The 22,800-nt window shown below is 43.5% G+C and overlaps 3 protein-coding genes across 3 annotated transcripts; 1 reads left to right on the forward strand and 2 right to left on the reverse strand.

The window, feature by feature from the left end:
* Nucleotides 1-3,583: 3,583 nt before the first annotated feature.
* On the reverse strand, nt 3,584-12,090 carry narf (nuclear prelamin A recognition factor). The gene is made up of 12 exons (XM_047608502.1): nt 11,795-12,090; nt 11,036-11,110; nt 10,851-10,916; nt 10,288-10,416; nt 10,063-10,195; nt 9,687-9,821; nt 8,865-8,983; nt 7,490-7,619; nt 6,177-6,249; nt 5,898-6,035; nt 5,245-5,402; nt 3,584-5,140 (listed from the first exon to the last, which is right to left on the reverse strand). The coding sequence occupies exons 2-12, from the start codon at nt 11,090-11,092 to the stop codon at nt 4,893-4,895; spliced, it is 1,386 nt and encodes a 461-aa protein (XP_047464458.1). The 5' UTR covers nt 11,093-11,110; nt 11,795-12,090; the 3' UTR covers nt 3,584-4,892.
* A 248-nt stretch (nt 12,091-12,338) lies between these two features.
* Nucleotides 12,339-16,671, forward strand: LOC125022139 (cytochrome b-245 chaperone 1 homolog). The gene is made up of 6 exons (XM_047608504.1): nt 12,339-12,495; nt 13,491-13,578; nt 13,722-13,763; nt 13,872-14,042; nt 14,126-14,270; nt 15,470-16,671. Exons 2-6 carry the CDS (start codon nt 13,491-13,493, stop codon nt 15,642-15,644), a joined length of 621 nt encoding a protein of 206 aa, XP_047464460.1. The 5' UTR covers nt 12,339-12,495; the 3' UTR covers nt 15,645-16,671.
* hexdc (hexosaminidase (glycosyl hydrolase family 20, catalytic domain) containing) lies at nt 16,587-20,809 on the reverse strand. Its single transcript, XM_047608501.1, has 11 exons — nt 20,451-20,809; nt 20,245-20,360; nt 19,956-20,043; nt 19,553-19,717; nt 19,291-19,474; nt 19,008-19,079; nt 18,709-18,907; nt 18,435-18,596; nt 18,244-18,351; nt 17,932-18,021; nt 16,587-17,009 (listed from the first exon to the last, which is right to left on the reverse strand). The coding sequence occupies exons 1-11, from the start codon at nt 20,535-20,537 to the stop codon at nt 16,838-16,840; spliced, it is 1,443 nt and encodes a 480-aa protein (XP_047464457.1). The 5' UTR covers nt 20,538-20,809; the 3' UTR covers nt 16,587-16,837.
* Nucleotides 20,810-22,800: the final 1,991 nt, after the last annotated feature.

The following is a 22,800-nucleotide window of genomic DNA, read 5'->3' on the forward strand; positions in this document are numbered from 1 at the left end:
ACATTAAGAACTGAGAGAACCTGAATTGTTCTCCTTCTGCCTGGTCCACCTGATCAAGACCTCCTCTGTTAAAGATGAGGAAACACAGTTCGGCTGATTTATTGTGACATTGCAATACTGACTCACCTGGGAACTTTATCACCATGGGATCCGCCCACTCAGCTCTCCGCTACCTGTTAGCTCAGGCTAGCACCGGTCACTCAAAGCGGGAACGGCCTTAATTATGCAGAATTCTAAACCTTAATAAAAAAATAAAATAAATAAACAAATGAGTTTTGATTGAATATAAGAATATTTTGTTCTTCTTTCTAGTAATGCTGTTTTTTTTTTGCAGTGAAGTGATCTGTTTGATTTGCAGATGAACCGCGCAACTGCCAGCACACCAGAGGCCTTGTTCAGGTCAGGTCATTACGATCAGATCCGGGCACCTGAACAACTTTATGAAAGTACCGTAAGCACTGCAATCTGCGGTAATAAAGGGAAATAAAGACTCCGTTGATTGCGGTGATACTTGATTTGACGATACCCGGCTCCTCTTATGTTACGATCCCATCAGTAATTATGCCAGTAACCCACCTTCAGTCTACGTTGGGCACAGAATCGCATATGTGTGATTCTGCAACCTTAGCCAGTAATATAATTCCTTAATTTTTGTTTAGATAGATTAATTAAAGACACCAGAAACAAGGACACGTTATTTTGAAAGGCAGACATCGTTTATGGAGCCTTTTCATTTGGAGGCAATCATAAATCGTAACATAGCCAGTGTTTTTTTTTTTTGTTTGTTTTTCCTGAAAGAATCTAGTGAATGAAGAGCAGTTGTGAGCAGCCTCGTGACTCACGCTTAGGAGGCGTTACGGAATGTGTGGGGAGGCAGGAATGAAAAGTAGACTAATGATGATGAAATAAATTATTTGTGCTTCGGTCTGCGACATAATGTAATTTCAGTATGATTCCAGTCGTTTTGATTTTTTTTTTTTTTTTTTATCGTCAAAATTGCTGAAATGATGTGTGTAAACACGGGGAGAGGCGCGACCTGAGGCAGCATCAAAGTGAGCCTCTCCTCGAACTGTGCAATTTCTCCATATAAAATTTTATATACATCACATATAATGTTTATACACACTTTTATCACAATCATAATTTCGCGTAACTGGGTTAATGTATTACATGTGTGAGGGCGCTGAAAAAGCACGAGATGACGCCAGCGCTTCTGACTCACATGCCGTTGCTCTTCTTTTACGCTGAGGCACCTGCCCATTTGTTGCATAGACTGTACATAAAGATGGACGAAGGAACTGCTCCTTAAAAGTGAAGACAAATCAAGCAGAGCTCACCCCAGGTCATCAGCTCCAGTATTACTTCTGGCTACTTGATTAAGATGACGATTTCAAATTCAAATATTTCCATTTATGTTGTTTGTTTTCCACACTGGGTACCCTAGTGCTGAATAAGTATGAATCTTAACCGATATTAGACATTGATATAAATTAGACATCGTTCCTTTGGCCAAATACCTTACGTATGTGTGGTTAAACAATGCTTGTTTAAGAAACTTAACCACTTAGTGTGGAATGGGTAATTTAAGTCATTCCATTGGTTTCATAATTATAAATGTGTACCGCATTGCATATTGCGTAAAGGATGCCAACGAATGAGATCGTGACCACCTCCAGATGTGCTCCAAGATCGGGACTTTCTAAAGCTTGTTGGATGGTTTCACATCCATATTTTAAGTATTATTGTCATTTGATAACAGAAGAGGGGGGATGTTAAAGGGGAAATGAAACACTCAGTGAAGTAAAGAGCACTTAATAGATTGATAGATGCTCTTATCAGCAATATACAACACACAACAAATGTTAACATATGAGTGAGTAAGAGTGTGTAAGAGAGGGGAGAGAGCTAGAGAAAGATAGATAGAGGAAAGTTGGTTTCAGTCAGTGGAAGATACATTTAGTGGTCGGTAGAGCTGAACAGTCAGTTATTAACAATTATTTGTACATTTATGGCAGGTTGCAAAACACTGACATACTATTGCGAGACTCTGCTCCAGTTTATTCCCATAACTGTTCCCCCTCCTTGTTTCTGTCTACACTAAGAAGATGCTTTCACTTTTCACAACGCAGCACAGCTGATCTGGGCACATAACCGCAACAAAGCACAGTGTCTTGAAATCAATTAAGCCTAATGTGTTTATGTTGAGCCGGTGGGGTTTGGTAGGAATATTTTGTCTCCTTCACATAGATTTATGTGTTCCTTTTCTGTATGGTTAGTCCTATGTAGATTGTGCAGTTTAAGTAAAGGCAATGGTTTAAATAGTTATTAAAAGATGAGGAAGCCTTTGAATGAATGAATGAATGAATAAACAGAAAAAAAAATATATGAAAAAGTATGAATGACTTACCAAAGACTGCAAATACGCAGAAAAAAAAGAAGAAAGTAGAAGTGAAAATCCCAAGAAGACAAATTTCACCAATGTTCTTCTCTTCCAGTTACACTATTTGCACAGCAGCAATGTCTCCACCCACCAGTTCTCTAGAAGTGTTCTCTCTCCTCAAATCCCTATGAGCTCTCCCAGTCACAGTACGCGACTGAAGTGAAACCAAACATGACCCGTGAATTTATAGCAGATGGTCTTCATCGTGGTCGTATGTAATGTTTCCTTTCCTTTTGCGTAGGGTGGAATCATTAGGATTTTCCCTTTTTAGATCCATCCTGTTTTATTGTTTTGTGAACGAACTTCTGAACCCTGCTGCTTGTCCGTGAGATTTCCCGGGAAAAACCCAAATTACCTCACCTCAATTAATGTAGATTTACATCTACATATGTAGATATAGTAGTAGTAACAAGCAGCCACAATAGAACAGCTGCAAACACAAATCCACAGCTGATCATTGCAAGATAAAAGTTAGTTAAAAAGAGGGTAGAAAGAGTCACATACAAGTAACGCATGCAATAGTGAAATTTAGGCCCAGGTTATTAAAATCTAACAGCTTCACCATGAAATTTAAATGACACGTTCTTTAAATCAGGAATAACGCACCTGGATATGGAAGAAAGATCCACCTTGAATAACAAGCTCTGTTACTTTTGATCCAATTTGCTGATCCACAGTGACTTAAAGACACTAGTCTCCATTAACCTGATGATCCCAGTCATTCCATCAAGCGACTCATTGCATGTTCCGGAGTTTTAAGTACTCACCGTAACTGATGAAGGATGTTTTCCTTAGGGGGAGTGTCTGTTTGTTAATGAATGGAAACACATCACACTCCCACACACAAGTTTTTTTTCTTCCACTGGAGATATGACTCAATCCCTGCAGGGAGACAGCATGTTGTAACAAAGGAAGGTGAAAGTTCGAAACAGTAGTTTCCCTTTCGAAAAACAAAGGTGCAGACCGGCTAAATACAAAAAACAGACAGGCGTGGCATGTTGCCTGCATGGCTCAATGTGGGGGCACTAGCTCTCAGTGAACCTGGAATGTGTCTGGATCACAGATGCGCATCCATTAATCAAGCATTGACTTTGAAGCCTGTTCAAGAGTCAGAAAGCAGAAACACACTCTCACATGGAGTAATAAAGTACAACTAGCGGATTTATTGACCATCTTCTTACATGAGCAAACAGGCAATGAAAGAAAAGCCGACAACTTGTGATCCCGTGCTCGGATGTTAGTGAAGGTAGTAACATTTTAACTTGTATCTTAACTCTCCTTTTTTCCCCTTAATGTTGCCCTTTGGAAGTTTCAGTTCCTTCCAGTTGATAACCCGGGAAAGACGCAGCTATTATTTCATCAGTAACCGAGTTTGTCATGGGATGTTTTCCTGGTGTCTGAGATCTGGGCCGGAAATCTTGGCGCATCACAAAGCACCGACTGTTAAATGGTTTGTTAAATTAATTATCAACAGGAAAAATGTCTAAAAGCGTATTACATACCTCTCAAAAACGTCTGCAGCTGCTGCCCCGAACCTCTTAATCCTTTAGCTGGAGGGTTTATGTGTTAAAAGTCTTCATATCAGTCATCAACAGAGACTCATTATAATTGAGGCAACACTTTTAGTGATTTACATTTGTAGCACGTGAATGTGTGAGCTTGTAAAACAACGAACAAAAGACGTATAACTTAACAAAAAAATACTAGTTTGTAGAATGCCGATAATACAAACAAAAGACTCTTGTACCATTGAAAATAATCACTGGGACGGGTCAATCCACACACAGGACTCCAGTCATGCGTACTGTCCAGTCACGGTCGGGGTGAGACACTATTGCATAGGTATCTGGTTTTTCATAATGGTGGATAACAATGGAGCTAAATTAAAGACAAAACCAGGGCCATCGCAAGTGGACAGGAAACCTTTTGCCTGGGGCCCCCTGACTGTCCTGACACAGCCCTGCGTCAAACAGAATGTTACGTATCAGACAATGAGGATCGGGAATATTTTAAATGCGCATTCAGAGTTCACAAGTTCAGCTCATGAGTTGTGACAATAGCATCTCATACATCAAGTGGCTTATTGCTCTGTAAATGTACACACGGGTAAATAGTTTAGACTTGCTACAGATGACATCATTTCGTAGAACAGCTGGCACATGAGGCCGCGTGCACTTTATTTATTTTTTTCTTTAGCCATTATCCAAACTAATTTTGTCAGCAAAATGTTGTCCTGGACTACGGACACTTATCCACCTCTTCACGCTCCAGGTTTGGACGGTGCGGCCGCAATTTATTTAAAACCCAGGTAGCGCCCTCTTGTGGTCAAACGGAGAAACGACTTCCACTCACTGATGAGTGAGATGCCCATCACGGAGCAGCATTAAAGATGAAATGGTCCAAGCAGAAAATCCACCACCAACCATTTGTTCATTCTCCAGCCCCTGTCCTATCACCACTGCATGTGCGGGGGCTGCGTGTGGCTCTGACTCTGATTCCTGTACTCCGTGTGGAGCAGCTTGCTAGCCTGGCATGAGTCCTGGCCCTGCAGCCAGTCTTGGTAAAGGGTGTGCAGGGCGGGGTTGACCTCTGGGAGTCGGACCGGCAGGCTGCTGTAGGCCTCCTCCATCTGCTGGACCAGGGCTTTGTCCACCCGGCCTCCTGCTTCGCTCTCTGCTTGACCGCGGCCGCTCAAGCACCCTGAACATGGGACGAATGTATCAGACTCAGCGCTGCATTCACGAATTAAATACATAAATAAATGTGAGACGAGTGTGAGCTGAAGGGTTAAAACTGGGCGCTACCTCCTGGGCAGGACAGCACCTCCACCAGCTGGTAAGGCACACGTCCTTTTCTCATGCGATGCACCAGCGTCTGGATGTTCCTGAAACCGTAGACGGCAGCAAACTGCAGCAGAGTCTCTCCGTCCCGCTCCAGCGTCACTTCCTGGAAGTCCCGATTCCTGCAGAAACACAATGATCCCAAAGCGGACATGACACTACTGCAGCTATTATAAAGAATTCACAAGATCTCTACACTGAGTTAAACTGTGCATCACTGTGGCTGGATGACTGGACTGTATTTCACTAGAATGTAGTAAAGGTAAAGGTGTCTTCAACTAATTCTCAAGAGAATTTGAAGTGGGGAAGATGCAGATTAGTGTTACCAGAAGGATAAGTTGTTATGGGCTAAGCTAAGCACGGCTGGAATAAATACAGTAGAAGGAGCTGGAAGAAGAAGACACTGTAAACCAAAATCAAACAAGATGTAGATGGAGAAACATAACCAAGTATGTGGTAAATGGTAATTAGTCTTTATTGTGGCCCACACACAAATACAAAGACATGCAATGGTTCTTTTGGAGAAAAAGATGGTTTCTACCAAATGTTAGTCCAGTCACTCTTATATAAAAATCAAGCCTAAAAATGTTTCTCCCCATAAACAAGCCGCCTCTCACCTGAGGGTCTTGTATGTGATCTCGTGGACGTCCAGACCAAAGAGCTCTTTAGCAGCATGTTTGAACACGTGTTCCAGGAAACCTTCAGAGCCTCGACCGTCATGCCTCACCAGCGCCACGTCCCCAGTGTCTCCCAGCCTGCAGCCACATCGAAAGCTCATATACTACTGCTTCTAATGTAACTGCTTGTGTATCGTTATCATATTAGACAAAATATTAGAAAAAAACATTACGACATTAGTTTGAGTATATTTCCTCGTAGGTAATATATCAACTCACACTTGGTCTAGTGGGACCGAGTCCAGCTCCTCCTCTGACACCTTCCTTTGCTCCATCAGGTAATAGATCTCTCCTGAAACAGGAAACGTCAGCGTTAATATCAACAATCAGGTTTCACGGCCTCACGAGGGCTATCGAGGTCAGAGGAACTGAAAAAACTGAAGGGTGAAGAGATAAGTGTTGTTCGCAGGAGGTGTTTTAGAGCACAGACACAGGAAACCAACACCTGAGAACTAGTAACAACAAAAGACAACTGTGGCACCAAATCACGTCTTCTGTGTCTGGACCACAGAGCTACCACTTGAACTTGGTGCAAAGACAACAACTAAAAGTCTTAAAAACTGGAAGGCGTGATTGTGTAAGAATTGTTGTCAACATCTGCGGGTGACAATAGTATGTAATAGTAGGAAGTGACGGACGGGCTGGGTGACAAGGCCCTGGCTGGTGACAACAGTGTTTTCGCACAACTTACATTTTACGTTTTGTCTGAGCAGTATCCTCTCTGTTAAAACCAAAATACTGCCACGCGATTGAAAACGCATTTTTCTTTGGAACAAGCTGCTGCTTTTCCTCCTCCTCCACTAGGTCCACCTCCGCCGCCGGCGCTGCAGCTGCAGCTGCAGCTGCCGCTTCGACGTTTAAACGCTCCTTCATTTCGTCACCGTCTCTTCCCCTTCTTGTTACAGACGGGATGGGGTGGAGTCACGTGACTACATACGCTGTACTACGTGTGCAGCGTCTAAAAGACACATGAACACAGCCTCCCTACACACACAGTCTTTTTTAAATACCGAATATACCAACATGGGCAAAATGAATCCGGTCGTCGACGTAAATATCGGTATCTGTAAATTTTCGGTTTATCGCCCAGGCCTAGTAGGAAGTAGTAGGTATTCATCAGTTACCAGAGGTGTTAGACCCTCGTGAATCATGTTGGTTTTCAGTGTCTTCATTGACATTCACAAAATGAGAAAAACCTTCTGTGCAAAACCTCTCACCGACAACTGGTGCCCATGGAGGAGCCAACACCAAACTAGGGCCACAAACCAGAGAGACAGTCCGACTTCGGCCAACGACTGTGTGTGTGCAGAGTTCTTTGCTTAACAGCTCTCCCACAGATAAAACATAAACTGTTCAGAAAGCAAACCCTGATAAGAAATGCTCACTTATGACTCACTTACGACTGCTGTCAGTCTAGACACAGAGAGCTGGAGCTCAAGCGGAAAGAATAAACAGGGCGTAGGGCATCCTGCTGTGATGAAATATTATCTGGACCTGGACACGAGTGTAGGAGATATCCCTGGATGATTTACCTGAGGTGAGAACACAGTCCACGTCCCTGGTCTCCAGCAGGCTGTTGTAAAACTCTTCTCTGACTGCCTCTAGCTTCTTATCGAAGCAGGGAGCCACCACCATGTGGTAGATTTTCTCTGGACTCAACTTCTGCAAGGAGAGAAAGCAAAGAGGACAAACTACTTAAAAACAGGCTGATTTCTTCAGAAGCAGAAAAGGGCTGACTCTGAGGAAAGGGTTGTACGTTTGCAGCCTTACATTAGTTGTTGTGTTGTTGTGGATATACCAGTGAGAGTGGTAAGCTTTTACCAGTGTAACACCACCTCTGATACACAACTACATACATAAATCTTGTTATTCACTCAGCTGTTACACCCCTGTTTCTGGTCAAGCAAGTTTCTGGTGGGTGCTACCCACAGAGTTTTTCCTATTTAAACCTCAGTTTCTCACTAGTTCATCAGAACTGAAGAAGCTACTCGGATGAGTGGGAAACGTCTTCAAGAAATCCTACAAGTCCAGCTGACCTTATTCAACGCTTTTTGGATTATCATGACCTGGAAGAACCTTCACAGATATAAGACAAAGGTACATTGTAAAACAACACAGAGCACCGAAACTGACACAGGAAGGATGCTTGCTGCTTCTCAGTAGGTGTTTGAAACCTCACAGATATGAAGTAACAAGGCAGATGCTGCTCTGTCACTTAGCGCATGGCTGGCTTAGCTACCGCTTACAGCAGTGCAAATAAACACATAAACACAGGCTCACAATGCAGCCGTGACCTTAAATGGATGCGACTGCTCTGTCATAACAAGTAAATCTGAAATGCTGGTTGGATTTTGAGGGAAAGTCTGCACAAAGCAGGTGTTTTGGAGGCAAACCTAGACGTCTCCACTCTCTGAGGAGCCGGCGTTAAGACTTTACAGTCGATTACTGTTTGATGTAGGATTTTGAAACTCTTTACTCCAAAGCCTCCCCTAAAAATCCACATCTAGCCGTTTAAATCATTTTGGTTAATATTTGACCCCCTCATTTAAATATTTTCAGCTTCGACATGTTTCGACATTTATTCAACATTTGAAGTTCTGCTTCTAAAACACACAAGATCAGAGAAACACCAGATCTTTCCTTAAACCATGTCTGCAGTAGGTTTACGTTAGATTATGTTCCTGTCAACAAAAGCTTAAACACATTCTAAACCTAAATCTGCAGCCAAGACAACAACAAAGCCCCGGTCTTTATCTGATGATTGAGGATGTATGGCTCAGCCAACCTCCAAAGATGTGCATACGCGGTACAACAACACGGATTTTATAGCAGCGTGATGCCAGGTTCTCATCACAGCTGCATCCACATTTGATCCACCCTCCTGGACAGTGCAGGACGCCCGCTCACCTGCTGTTTGCAGAAGTAGTCTTTGACCAGGCTGCCCATGATCTGTTGTGGAGACCTGGCGGTGCAGATATGAGGGGTGACCAGGCTGCCCAGGACGCGCTCAGAATAGCGGATCCACCCTGCACACACGAAGGTTTACAACAATGAATGAAAAGCACAAAGTGTCTCAAACTGAAAACGCCGCCGCGTATTGTTGAGATATAGACAAAAAGGTAACGGCCCATTACCAATCCTTAAATGGTGAACACGTGCATGGTAATGCACCTGCACATGCACCAGGCTTTTTGACTGGTAGTGTAAGTGCACAGGATGTAACATTTTCTAAAACTTTCAAAAATCCTCCACATTTGACAAACGTTTCATACGTTAACATTTAGCCAGTGTGACTCATGAAAACAAACACTTAATCTTTTTCTAAAATAAACCTCCTTTATAATCCTACTTGCACAGAAATGTAAAGACGTTTCCTTGAACTACGCCGTCCTCCATAACAAACAATGAGCGGGTGCTGTGTGTTAACAGTACTGAAGGCAGAGAACGTTCTCAGGTCATATCTCAGATGAAGGGAGTGGTGAAGGAAGGACTTTCTATCTTTCCCCACCAGCTCTCCTCTGCTATCTGTATGTCTAAAATAGGTTTGTTCTCCCCCCCCTGCACAGCCCGCGGGTCACAAATGAACTGTACAATAACAAAGTTAAGGAGCAGGAGAGATGCAAAATATGTTGAGGGAAAAAAATAGGCTGCTGGCTGCAATATCAGTTTGACAGGTGAGGAATTTAAGAACGTGACGGATGACAAGCGGCGAGGACAAAGGCAGCTTACCTGGGCAGGAGGAGGTGAACATGGGGAGAGCGTGGGAGTCATGGTGCCTCCTGCGATACCTCTGAATGAACTCCTTCTGACTCTCTAAGATGCTGAAGCCTGCTGCCAGAGTGGTGTCAAACACGTGCTGCACTCCTGCAGAGGACAGCCAGAGAGCGGAGACAGTCAGAGAAAAAGAAGAAAGGGAGAATGTAGGTGGCGGCTTCTACACACCACTGAAAGAATCACTTCAATGTACAAAAAGGTACATTTAAAAACTAAATAGGTCCAATTAAGAAAAGGTATATACAGTCAGACTGTTTCTTTGTAAACGATGTAGAGGAGACTGCAAGAAACCAACTGTGATTAGACATGAAACCATCTCCAGGCAGCTCACCCAGGCTCTTGAGGAAACCGCAGAGTCTGTGGGCGGCTTCAGTGACGTCCACGCCAAACTTGACGGCGAAGAAAGGCAGGGACTGCGGACACACGGACGCAACCAGCACCTTGTGCTTGGACGTGTCACACTTCTGTGGGGTTACAGAGAAGGCATGGGGGACAATGTGAGCTATCGGAAGTGCGACGAGGCGCTTTCTGACGCAAGCTTTCGGGTGGAGCGTACCTTGTTGAGCGCCAGAACACGCTCCACTTCTTCCAAGCTCTGCTGAGAGATCTTCAGGCTCTCTTCGTCTGACAAACAGCCGTCGCAGGACAGGCAGGCGCTCAGCAACAACTGGGACGCTCCGTTCACCTGAGGGGAAAAGAGCGAGCGCGTCGAGAGACTCGAGGGACGCGGTGGACTGACACGAGAGAGAAAAAACTGAAACACGGCAGCTTTTTAACCCCACGCCTCCAGTTTGAAATTTAAATCTGGTTACAGATTTAGTCTCTAAACCTCGACTGAAATAACCCAGCGGCACTTTTTTTAGATTTTAGGAAGCTCCAGTTTCTCTTTCACAACCTGAACAGCAAACAGGTGGGAAGTTAAATGCATGGAAAGTTAGTTCTCTGAATTCATCACATCTTAGGTACTTTCCTAAGTCGCTCACAGATGTGGAGAGGAGTCAAATCAGCAGCCCCACAGTCCCAACTCCACGTCTTTACCCACCACACCGCAGCCGCCGACCCGACGGCCCGACCCTCAAACCTATCGATCGCAAAAAAAAAAAAGGAAGCAGACCGTACCTGCCCGTTGACCTCTTCTCCCTCCTGGTTGGAGTTGGCACCGTCCTCCGTCTGCTTCTTGTTGCACTGTGTGACAACGATCAATAGTTTGGATCAGGGCCAACGGCGGCGGCAGACAGGGATTGTGAACCTCAGCACCTTTGGAGCAGAATCAGCTGACTCGACACGGTGACAAGGAAGCCTACCTGCTTGGTGCAGTTCTCGCACTTCTCCTTGCGCTTTGCTATGTTGACCTCTGACATCTTCCTCGGCGGTCGTCTCTGAATTCAGAGTGGCACAGCACACACGGGTTAAAGGTCAGCGTCGGCCTCCCTGTGTTGATCATTTCCTCTAAACCTGTTCCCTCTGATGACTGTGCACGCAGCCCGCTGCTGCTGCTGCTGCTGCTGCTCCTCTGTGTGTTGTGTAGTCAACTCCACCCTCCTCCCACTGTCCCCGTTGACCTATCACAACCAGCCCCCTTATCACAAACACGACAGCCAGCTGCATAATGGTGGGAAAACTGACAATGAAAATAAACTTGCATCCTGTCATTAAAATCAAAAGATTGTGTTAATTGCATACACAGCGCCGGCCCCGAAACATCCGCAAAATTATACTGCATTGTTGCATCACATTACAGCGGCTCTGGGGGAGAAATACAGGGCTGGCAGCTAATGTAGGGACGCAACGTGTTCATTCACAGTGATTAAAAAAAAAAAGTCTGTAAGACGTGGAATATTTAATTACAGCTTCGGATAAAGACAGACTAAGGGCGGCTCAGACGTTAATCAGCCGTGTAGGGGTTTGATTTAGTTGGCTTTACCTGTGCGGTCTAAACCAATGCTAATGTGCTGAAGGCCGGTGCTTCAGCACATCAACACCCCCTCTGTCTGTGGGCCTTAAATGTCAAACTGTTTGCTAGTTTAACGAACACGGCAAGGTCGAATTTTAGCGGCACTCACCGGACGGGTTGTCTACTATTTCAGTGCTCTTTCGGACAAAGGCATGGGGAGTGCAGAGGACAGTCACAAGGATCCTCGGCTGCTCGAAAGGAGACCGCGGCTGAACTCAATATTCAGCCGTCCTTTCGCCTCCGACTCAAGTCGTCTGTGGACGGCGTCTCCGCCACTCTCCGCGGCTATTTCATAATAATACAATAACTGCTGCTTTTCATGGCGACGGGGCTTCTAGTGTTCATACCAGTCGTGCCTGTGTACGTCCGACTCCATTGTGTATCCCGGCGCGTCCCTGTGCGCATGCGCAAAGGAGGTTGCGGTCTGCTCCGGAAGCTTTGTTTTATTGTTCGATTTCTTTTAAAACAGTGGTGTCTGTGGACGAAAAAGGATCTCATTACAACTTTATGGCCACGTAAAAGTAACAAGCCATGACACTTTCACGATTAAAAAATAAATAAATCAAATACACACGAAATCGTGTTTTGAAATGATGTTTTCTAGAATAATCGAAAAGACGTTCGAGGCTATTATTTTGAAGGCAGCATGAAGTTGGGAGGAAAAAGGAAGTGTCACCCATTCCGGCAGTTGTTGCTGCAGTTGTTGCAATAATATGCCTTGCACTTCCTTATAATTCAGTGCACGCGTTTCCCTCTACCTTTCTTGATTTTTCTGGGCTAACGTGTACAGGAAAACACGAAGGTTTCAAGGTAAGCGACACAAAAGCTCGTGTTATGGGTATCTTGTACATCTCTGGTGAGTCAGTGTTGTGTGGACAGGTCTTACACATGCCACCCATTCATCATCATAATTATCAACAACACCAGAAGCAGCAGCAGCAGGAGGCCTTGTAGAGTTTTGAAGTATTGATTCTCTCATATGTAGAGAAATGGATGCAAGGTAGAAGTGTATATGCTGTATTTCTTTTAATTCTGGGACCCGAGCACTTCTCAAGAGGACTGAAAATCTTAAAACTACAGTGTCTCATAAAATCAGATCAACGGATTTCCCTTGTATGACTGTTTCTACAAGTAGAAAATGTTCCAAAAACCAGCAGGAATGAACAAGGATTATCTTTGACAATCTAAATCCAGTTTCAGGACAGAGCATAGCTGGATTAACCTGCCTCGTTGTTGCCCCCGCTCAGTTTTGTGTGCATTTCACAGACGTTGGATGCTTAACTGCCAAAGATTTTGCACAGATTACACGTTCTTTAACTATATTCCAACATGTCTCTCCACAGAAGATAATTTGACATGTGAATTTTGAGCAAAGGTTTTATATTGAAGGCAGTTTAAAATGGGAAGTCATGAATCGCCCTTTCAGGACGCTGCCGCAAGATCAGGGAGGAAAGCAAATCCAGAATGTTTGCTGCAAAAATCCCCCCAAAAACAAGTGAAGTTGTACAAACCAGACAGTTAATGAAAATGGAATTGTGAAATTCTGGGCCTCCATTTTTGTCGCTAAAGCCTTGCATGGTTGGAAATCCAGACCAAGATATGTTTTTCCCTCCATTAATCTTAATCTACCGGGGTGGCACCTGAAGTCATAGATACTACTAGTTCCCATTAGCAAAAGTGATGAAAAAGAACACATATATTTTTTTGCAATTTGTGAAATTAGACCTTCAACATGGGGGTATTATGCTCATGAAAGATTTTCTTGGGTATACATTGACAGAATTCTTGTACTTGCCTTTGTTCAGATGGGATACATGACAGTAGAAGAGCACAGCCCCACCCTGCTCCATCTCAAAAGATCCCCGGGCATTCGTTCATGGTCTCTTCTAGTTGGTAAGTTTGTGTTTCGGGGCAGATGTTGTGCCATCCCACCATAAGTCATCCACGACGGTGTATACACCTTCAAACTCTGGATTTAAAATCAGTTTTAATCACCTCTTTCACTGAAAATAACAAGCCTGTCATTTTACTTGCAGGTATAGCATCTGTAGGGCTGGCGGCTGCATACTATAGCTCAGGTACACGAGATGAATTTCTGTAATTTCTCAATGCAACTCAGCCCTCATTTGCTTAAACTGACCTCCTGTCATCGTGTGCTCTTTTCTTGCGTTGTGTGGATCCAACAGACAGCATCCTGTGGAAGCTTTTCTACGTGACCGGCTGTGTGTTTGTGGCCATTCAGAACATGGAGGAGTGGGAGGAGGCCATGTTCGACAAAACCAAGAATCTGATCGAGCTCAAGACCATTAGCCTGTACGCTCTGGTCCTGACGTTATGGAGGAAGGGGCAAGAGAAAGGTCAGTAAAAACCACAGTCTCCATTACGAGGCTAGAGCGTTGAGTATTCCATGTCATTGACTTTTATTTTCTTTCTCTTTCAGTTGTGTTGGATTTGACGCAGCTGTGCGACGTCTGCGTCCAGGAGGAGAGGGTACGTTATTTGGGGAAGGGTTATCTGCTGATGCTGCGTCTGGCTGCGGGCTTCTCCTACCCCCTCACTCAGAGCGCCACATTGGGGGGACGCAGGTATGTTCCAGTTCCTTCACATTGTTAGCATGTACAGTGATCAGGCATAACATTATGAACACCTTCCAAACAAAACAGTTGTGACTCATCAGAGAATGGACAGGGGTCTTCTGAGGGTGTCCTGTGGTGTCTGATAGAGATCAACCAATATATTGGGCCGATATTTGTGTTTTTTTTACTGTTATCGGTATCGGCTGATATGCAGGTGCGTTCGTTGATACATATATTTTGTTTCCCTGGCAAGATTTACAGACAGGCGCATCCACAGGCAGCCCTGTGCTGCTATAGAAGCTGCAGACCCATGCAGCCCATACATGGTCCCTCCCGAACTTGCAGACCACACGCAGCTGGAAAATACTTGTAGTTGTGTTGAGCACCCCTAAAAATAAGAGTTGAAAAGAATGTTTTTTATTTATTTTATCATTTTGCACCAACAAATACAGTCATTAGCAAATCATACTTGGCTGAGAAGGACCCTAGGATCGCCCCTTCTTGTGCTCTCCCTCTTTTTATCTATTTATTTTTTTTATTTTGTATGCATAAGAGCTTTAAATATTATTTGAGTTAAACAAATGTTCATGTTTTCGGTTAAATTAAGACTTATTACATTTGTTACCATTGTATAATTTTTATCACGTAAATGGAGGGAGAACAAGCAGTATCGGCTCCAAATATCGGTTCAGAAAAATCGGCAGTACGTATCATCCATTGGCCAATGCTGATGTGAAAAAAAAGGTATTGGCCCTAAAAAAATCAATATCGGTCGATCTCTAGTGTCCAATAATAGGATGTTTGCACTGGGTCCTGTGGGTTGAGAGGAGGGGGTCTCTGTGGATCATCCCACAGATACTTGATCTGTTTGGGAAGTTGGAAGCCAAGTCAACACCTTATGCTGAAAGTGAAAATTGTACAAAGACAACAAATAAAATGCTGAAACTGGGAAATTTTATTGAAAAAAAATGCTTATTGAGAACTTGATGCTTCAGAAAAGCTGGGACACCCTGGCACCTTCACAGCTACGTGGTATCACATCTCATTTTACCAACACTCTGCTGCTGTGGGCAAAACCAGCATGCAGAATAACTCATTAACCTCCTGTTAATAATACTCAGGATTCGTGATAATTAAATATTCTTATAAAAGAAACTAAAAATAACACCCATATTGCTGCCTCCTTTCTGTTCCCCTCTACCCGTCAGCGATGTGGAAGCTATGGCCACACTGCTGAAGAGATTCCTGGATCTGGAGAAGCTGCGGCAAGACAGGCAGCAGGAGTACGAGGCCGAGTACGGAGAGGATGAGGTGGATGAGGAGGAGGAGGAGGGTGAAGGTTCTCCAGACCACAGCTCCGACTCCAATGAAGAAGCTAACTGACTCTATTCTCCGTGTGGCATGCAGCCTCACTTTAACTTTGGGTGGTTTGAATTAAGGTCATTATTACCATATAAAAGCATCGCAGGTGGTGTGTTTCTGAGTTTCATGTTAAATTGTAAGCATGTGCATGGGACGCCATGGGTTATCGATTCTTTTAGTATCTGCTCACAGACTTCCGTCATTGTGATTTTTTTTTATTATTATTATTATTATTTTTATATCTGCCAGGTTAAATACATCCCTTTTACAACTAATGTTCACATCTGTCAATCATACATTTTTTTTTAAGTAATCACTATTTGAAAGTACACTCTAGATTTTACTGTGCCTTACTACTGAACTCTAATAAGTGTTTATACGCGCGAGACAATGGAAAGTGCTTTCCTCACTGTTTTTCAACCACCCACCTCATAATCGCCTTTTTACGTGTTTATTCGTACACACTCCGCAACCTGGATGAATGCATGTGCAGACAATAATCGAGCATGAAGGATTCTCTGAGCTCAGTCGAGAGGGGATTATGTGGAATGCTTTGGGCTGCTGCTTTTCTGTTTTTTTTGTTAAATACTTTTCTGTGAACCAAAGACTGAATCTCAGGCACACACGTTTTTTTTTTGTTTTTTTTTCCTTCTTTTTTCTGTAAAGTGTATTTAATCAGTGCTTTGTAAGAGTAGATTGTGGACGCTAATGCCTGGCATAACTAGGCTCATCAACACAAACCATTTGGATGTGTGCAACGGTGCTGTATGACTATGTCCCTGTTACGCTTCTGTCCATCGCTGCACCCAAACGATTCGATTGGCCCGGCAGATCTTCACTGAATGTGACTAATTCCAAACAGAGCAATGACAGACTGATATACCCCCACTAACGTTTTGTGGTTGTGGGAACTTGCTGGTTTCCAGGCTAAATATGTGCTGCTTGAGAGAAATAATCTGAAGATTTTTGTAAACTGTTGGTTGATTTTATTGTCTTTGTTTACTTTGATACATTTGCTAAAATGTATATAAAGCCATTTTGTATGCTAGCTACAGTTCTTCCTTTCTTGGCAACACTTACCTCCATCCACACCAGTTTTGTCTTAATGCGTAAGTGCAGAATCACATGTAAACATCTAGCGCTGAGGTTTGGCAGAAACTAATGGGCCAGGGTACGAAAAAAGAAAATGGCGCTCGTTGAAGCAGAGCAATTTTCTACGGCATCATTTCCTTCACACAGGCTCCAGTGTCCTCTGTCAGCTTCTGTAGAGGAGCCGTCACGGGGTGGACGTGTTCCTCCAGCCACTCCTGGGCTGTTGAGTCTGGGTAAAACTGCACCATCTCCTCTCTGACAGCCTCTGCCTTCTGTTGCAACATAGCCAAATACCTGAGATGTGATCAGATGGGGCGTTGGTTAGAAAACCCCAAAACCGAGGGGGAATACAGAATATAGTAGAGAATACAATTATGCTAACAGCAGCACACCAAGACTATAATGTTACTGAATGGTGCTCTATGCTAAATGCTACCTTTTGCTAGATAAGATGCTCACAATGTTAGTTGCTGACATTTGGCAGGTATCATGTGCGTTTACAGTGTATAAAGTGATACACAAAGGTCAGCTTTATGGAGGCGGTAGCAGTCAAACACTAAAGTGGTTGGCTACTAGAGATTTGCCTGGCTAAAGGTGCGCCAGACTTTGAGAATTAAGCTTAAATATTTTATAAAAAAAAAATTGACATGTTAAAAATCATATTATTTGGAAAAAAAATGTCTTGAGAAAAATTATTATTACTATTAAGTTTAAACTTAATGATGTGACTAGATGGTTTAGATCTATTGTTCAAACTGGGACATTGGAGCTAATCTGAAGGTTCAACGGTGGGTGTCTGACGCTTCGTGAGATTGTCATTGTCAATTTTGACATGCACATTTGAATTATCATCATAATGGCATACTGGATAATCAACAGTCTGTATATAATGATACTACTAAAGATAAAGGCTATATGTGTATTTTTTGGAGTCAGTCAACTGGTCAGAGTAAGAAGCTAGTGTAGCTAAAGAGATCAGAACAACAGATGGATCAAAAATCGACTTCTCTCCCTGTGCTTTTGCGTGTAAATTGAAGTTGAGATTTTCTGTGGTGTTGGTGGATTCAGCTTGTCTTAGATACAAGTAAAGGGGGCTACTCATAAAAGAAAGGCTGGGAACCACTGGTTTAGATAACACATATGAATCTTTTGGATACATATACATGTTTTTTTTTTACTTACAAAATGTATGAAATGCTTTTGTTGAAAGGCTTACACTGTGGCTTGGCTGTGAATCTGCATGGTGATCAGCGGGTTTACACTCTTCCTCTGTAGGTGGTAGGGGCTGAACCATCCCCTTACATACCTGCAGTAGCACAAGCATTCAGTTATTCAGATGGACAGGAGTAGAAACGTTTTGCTATTTTGGGAACAAAACAGATTTGCTTCATATCTGCGTGTTAATTATGAAGGCATTGTGTGGAGCTTATTAGGTTATCTTATATACAGAATAACCCTGTATAAATGACAAAAATCTAACTTAGCAGGTTATATTAAACTCATCGTTAAATCTGTGCCAATAACTCACATGCTGTTATCAAAAAATCGCACGTCCCCCGAGTTAAGGAGTGAATCGAGTTCCACGATTAGCTCGGCCAGCCTCCTCCCTGGGAACAGCGAGTCGCCTGCTGACATTCTGAAGGACACATCACTAACTTGGGTTAACCCGGAGACACTCATACACAATGAGCGGTTCAGGAAAACAGAGTCGGACCTCACCTCCCCATTGCCTCCACCTCCACTGAGGAAATCCCAAGCATGTCAGTTACTTTGCTGTGAGCCTCTGCACTGAACTGACCGTGGAGGAGGGTCTGGAGGCAGGCCGCTAGTGAAGGGAGAGCCACAGGCATCAGCTCGCACAGCACTGACAGATGGTCGTACCTGGACCAAGAAGACGGCTTCGAATTCATTGCACGTGAACACATTAATTATTTGTACCCAAAATGAACGTTGCGGCTTAGCCAGTAACTCCAACCTGGAGAAGGACTCCTACCTTTGCCAGCCTGTGATGGCGATGCCCTTCAGGTTTACGCCAGCGGACAGAGACGCAGCCACCTGAAGCCACTGCAGATGATTATCCACGTGTCTCTGCGTGTTGGTCACACACGTGTAAACACTAGTGGAGCCTTTAAAGGAGCTGGCAGCCCACAGGTCCGACATACCGGCACTGGAGTACTTCTCCAGCAGAGACACTGGGGGAAAAAACAAAACAAAAAAAAAAAACACAGAATATGTTCAACACTGTGCATGTTCTGCTGTTTCATGATGTATGTGTAAGAGCCCAGTCTCTACCAGTTTTGTCCACATCCAGGTTAGGGTTGTAGTCCCACAACATGGGCTGGACGAGTCCAACTAGTCCACAGGCTGTCACGTGGACGAGAAAAGAAAAGATTCAAATCGAGCAGTATTTGAGTGCAGTGATGCAAAACCCCCTGCAAAAAAGCAGTGTAATTTAACCATCAAAAGTAGTGGTGACTGATGCACAATAACAGCCTCAGTGAATATTAGATAACTGTATTATTACTAATCAGAGCAGCTTTTGTTGTCATAACGACATCTATAAACTTTTAAGCACCTTTCAGCGTGTCCTGGCTCATGCCTCTCATCATGTCATCCCACATCATTATGGTCATGTGAGGCCACGCCTCCTTGATGGCCTTGGCCACCTTGGTCACGTGGCCCAGGAAAAGTTGCTCCACAGTGCGCCCAGGCGAAGCCAGCCACGTGGTGGACTCCTCGCCCTCGCCGAGCATGTACACCTTGAGACGGTGGAGGCGAATGGCAGTGAGCTGCAGCGTCGAAAATGCGACTGCCTAAACCGAGAGGCCGATCCTCACCTCGTCTGCTCCGATGTGCAGCGTGCTCAGATTGGGATGCAGCTCCACCACTTGCCTCAGCATCTCCATTACCAGCTTCACGCCGTCCTCTTTGTGGGGATTCAGGGTGCCCACGCACTGCGCCACCTCCCTCAGGTGCCACATGGGCCGATGCTTAAGCACAAACTACGACAGAGACAGGACAAAAAACTGTTGTTTAATATAGTAAGAAAGTATAAACTGGAGGAAGGGCTTGAAATGCTTTGGTGAATAGCCTATGACCAACGTTTCGCCTCGGATCCTCTTGGCTGGATGTTTAAACAATGGATTCCAAGTGACATCAATGTGTACGTCATTGTTGTGTCATTGTTGGTAGTATACAGCTTTTTTTGGGCAGTGAGTAAGAGCAGGAAGTTGACCTCACCTCCATGTGACCGAACGTCTGCACAAGGGGAATGACCTCCATCCTCTTAGATTTGGCAAACTCCTGCATAGACAATACTTCCTCCCGACTGTAAAATAAAGCGTAGTCACAAAACAAACCAAAGTGTTTTTTTTTTATAGCACAGTAAAGTGTTTCCTGACACAGGAAGGACTTTTTGTTTTGCAGGATGTTTATTTTATTAGATGATGTCAGAGCATGATAGCTCACACAGGAAATAGAGGAAGAACGGACTTAACATCAACCTCCGATGTTTACCACCTTACTGCACCTGTAGGCGGGTTGAGCTGTGGCCTGCAGCAGCTTCAGCTCCCCCTCATAAGGGAACACATCCTCGTACTCCACCAGCAGGCCGTCAACTCCCAGCTGAGAGAAGAGCTCGATCAGCTGAGGGCGTGAAAGACTCGTCAGAAGACACCAGACAAGAACAGCTCTGTTTAGGCAGAGAGTGTAAACACTACGCACGCTTTATCTTACCCTGTGAAGGTATTCGACCCGCGGTGGTGCGCCTTTCAAATCCAGGTGAACCAGTTTCTTCCCTTTAGGCCAAGGTGGACACTGCATTCTGTCACCTTATCAGCTGAAGCAGGATCAGACCCAGATATGTGAAACAAGGAAGACTATCCTGACCACTAAACGCCTCAGTATGCCGCAATCGATTCATTTAGTCTAAAAAAGCCAGAGTAATGGATGATAGAACGCATGCTACGTGCTAAAGTCACGCCTAAGATTTGGGTCCGTGCACGCTGAGAGATAGCATCACACATGCAAGACTAGAAATTAGCCACGCACACCGTAGCATGTCTGTGTTTACCCAGCAGTGCGAGTTGTAGTAGTGGTGGGCGGATCGACACAAAGCATCGATAGTATCGATACCTCACTGGTATCGGCATCGGAGCGATACTTACGTGGTGGAGTCGATACTGAACTTTCAATTTTTCTTATCTAGGTTCAGTAGGCAAATCCTGTTAGTGGCTGTGCAAACGCACCCCTCTTCTCCCTCCGTTTGGTGTTATTTCACACATTTCACAGGCTTCCTGAACTGACGCAGCAAGTATAACCTCTGCTGGGCCTTTTTAACGAATAAAATCTAGGTGCAAAGTCCCAGCTTTCACACATGTACGCTCATTCACACGTACACATTGAGATTTAGATCTAACTTTTGTTAGATACAAACTGGGGGGCGGACTCCAAGTTTGGGAAAAATGACTTGAGGTAATAGAGCAGGTCATCATAAAGAAACATAACTTAAACATAATCGGTACTTATCCACCTTATTACTGGGGGTGATGATGTAAAACAATTATGGGCGTAACTTCCTGTGAAACAACGGAAGAAGCAGTGATCCACTAATTGCTAGCAGGTTTCCCGTAGCGGTTTATTCGAACAGCTGACTCTTTTAATTTCTTAAGAATTTTTTCATTGTTTTAGGACTTTGAATTATACTTACAGTCGATCAGTGCCTGCAAAGATAAGGAGGCCGAAAAAAGACTCTGAGCACATGTGTGAAATGTAGCATATTCCCCATGGATTATATATACACTAGGTGGTCCCCCTTTCTTCTTTCTTTCTCTTCTGATAAATTCTGCCATTCTGTCAATAATGATAAAAAATATTCTAATTCCAATCCATGTTTTTGTCTCTGTCTGTCTACATTCTGTCTTGAGAGCTCTGAGATGATACTGGCCAGTTACAGTCAAGTAAGCTGCTTAACTACAGGTTTAAATAGGAATTTGTGGAGAAAACTGTAGTTACTAATCAAACTATTTTTTTTAATTTTTTTAAATTTACCGTGGACCAGATTTCTGAAATTAAATCCAGGGATATTTACAACTTGGACACATAGAAATAAATAATGATAAATAATGTTGATGAAATGAAGAAACAGGGACAATATAAATACTAAATAACTAAATTTATTTTGACATATTAATATTTAAACATTTTTAAACTGCTATGTCTATAATATGTCAATAAATTATTACAGGATACCGTAGTATTTGTAGTCTGCACATAACATTTTTTCTTCTCATTCACAAAACATTAAAATCAGGGACAGCCGGGGGACTCATCATCCAAAACAGGGACTGTCCCCAAAAATTGGGGACGTCTGGCCATCTTTAGCGGAGGGTGTTGGTGCCTCCTGGTGGTTGTACTTCAGGTGGTGGAATAAATTAGTTGTGTTGCGATCTTTAGCCATTTCCTTTTTTTTTTTGCAAACTTTGCATAGGCCTATGGGTCAAGTTTGTTCCACATCCACCTTATGCTATCCGAACCAGTACATTATTGATGGGGAGTCTGGTTTAACCGTTAGCCACAGGTGAGCTACAACTAAGAGGATGTCGAGTATGTTGCGTGATTACGTCTTCAACCTGGTTGTATCATATTTATCGCAAGATGGCCAACAGACGCAAGAAGCCATTTCTTTCATTAACCATTAACTGTATACTATGGACATTAACCAGTGTTTGACACTGACATAATTCAAACGTAAAATAGTTTTTCATTGCACTTTGATTCCCGAGATCTTGATATATTTGTCTACCAAAGGAATCGAAGATGTTGACTTTATTTTAATATGGGTTTTTGTTTTGAATATTCTTCAATAATATGGTCTGTGGCTTGGCCAACCTCAATAAAAATGGACCTTTGACTCATTGAAAAATTTCTTTGTGGATTTGTATTTGAGTACCCCAGTATATACCATGGTTTATATGATGGACAAACCCATTGTGACGTCACTCATTGACATTGAGTCCAGCCCACTCAACTCTCTCCTGCCCATTAGCTCAGACTACAGCCCATCACGAAAAGCATGGACGCCCTG

The sequence above is a fragment of the Mugil cephalus genome, chromosome 16 (assembly GCF_022458985.1).
Source record: "Mugil cephalus isolate CIBA_MC_2020 chromosome 16, CIBA_Mcephalus_1.1, whole genome shotgun sequence".
Lineage (NCBI taxonomy): Eukaryota > Metazoa > Chordata > Actinopteri > Mugiliformes > Mugilidae > Mugil > Mugil cephalus.

Coding starts and splice junctions, on each gene's coding strand:
- narf (XM_047608502.1), bottom strand. CDS start 11,092: ATGTCAGAGGTCAACATAGCAAAGCGCAAGGAGAAGTGCGAGAACTGC. Junction 6,036..6,176: donor TCGGTCCCACTAGACCAAGT/GTGAGTTGATAT, acceptor ATGTGGCTGCAG/GCTGGGAGACACTGGGGACG. Junction 5,403..5,897: donor ATCACATACAAGACCCTCAG/GTGAGAGGCGGC, acceptor GTGTTTCTGCAG/GAATCGGGACTTCCAGGAAG.
- LOC125022139 (XM_047608504.1), top strand. CDS start 13,491: ATGGGATACATGACAGTAGAAGAGCACAGCCCCACCCTGCTCCATCTC. Junction 13,764..13,871: donor GGCTGCATACTATAGCTCAG/GTACACGAGATG, acceptor TGGATCCAACAG/ACAGCATCCTGTGGAAGCTT. Junction 14,271..15,469: donor GCCACATTGGGGGGACGCAG/GTATGTTCCAGT, acceptor TCTACCCGTCAG/CGATGTGGAAGCTATGGCCA.
- hexdc (XM_047608501.1), bottom strand. CDS start 20,537: ATGCAGTGTCCACCTTGGCCTAAAGGGAAGAAACTGGTTCACCTGGAT. Junction 18,908..19,007: donor CCTGGATGTGGACAAAACTG/GTAGAGACTGGG, acceptor TTTTTCCCCCAG/TGTCTCTGCTGGAGAAGTAC. Junction 18,352..18,434: donor GAGGTGGAGGCAATGGGGAG/GTGAGGTCCGAC, acceptor TGTGTCCTTCAG/AATGTCAGCAGGCGACTCGC.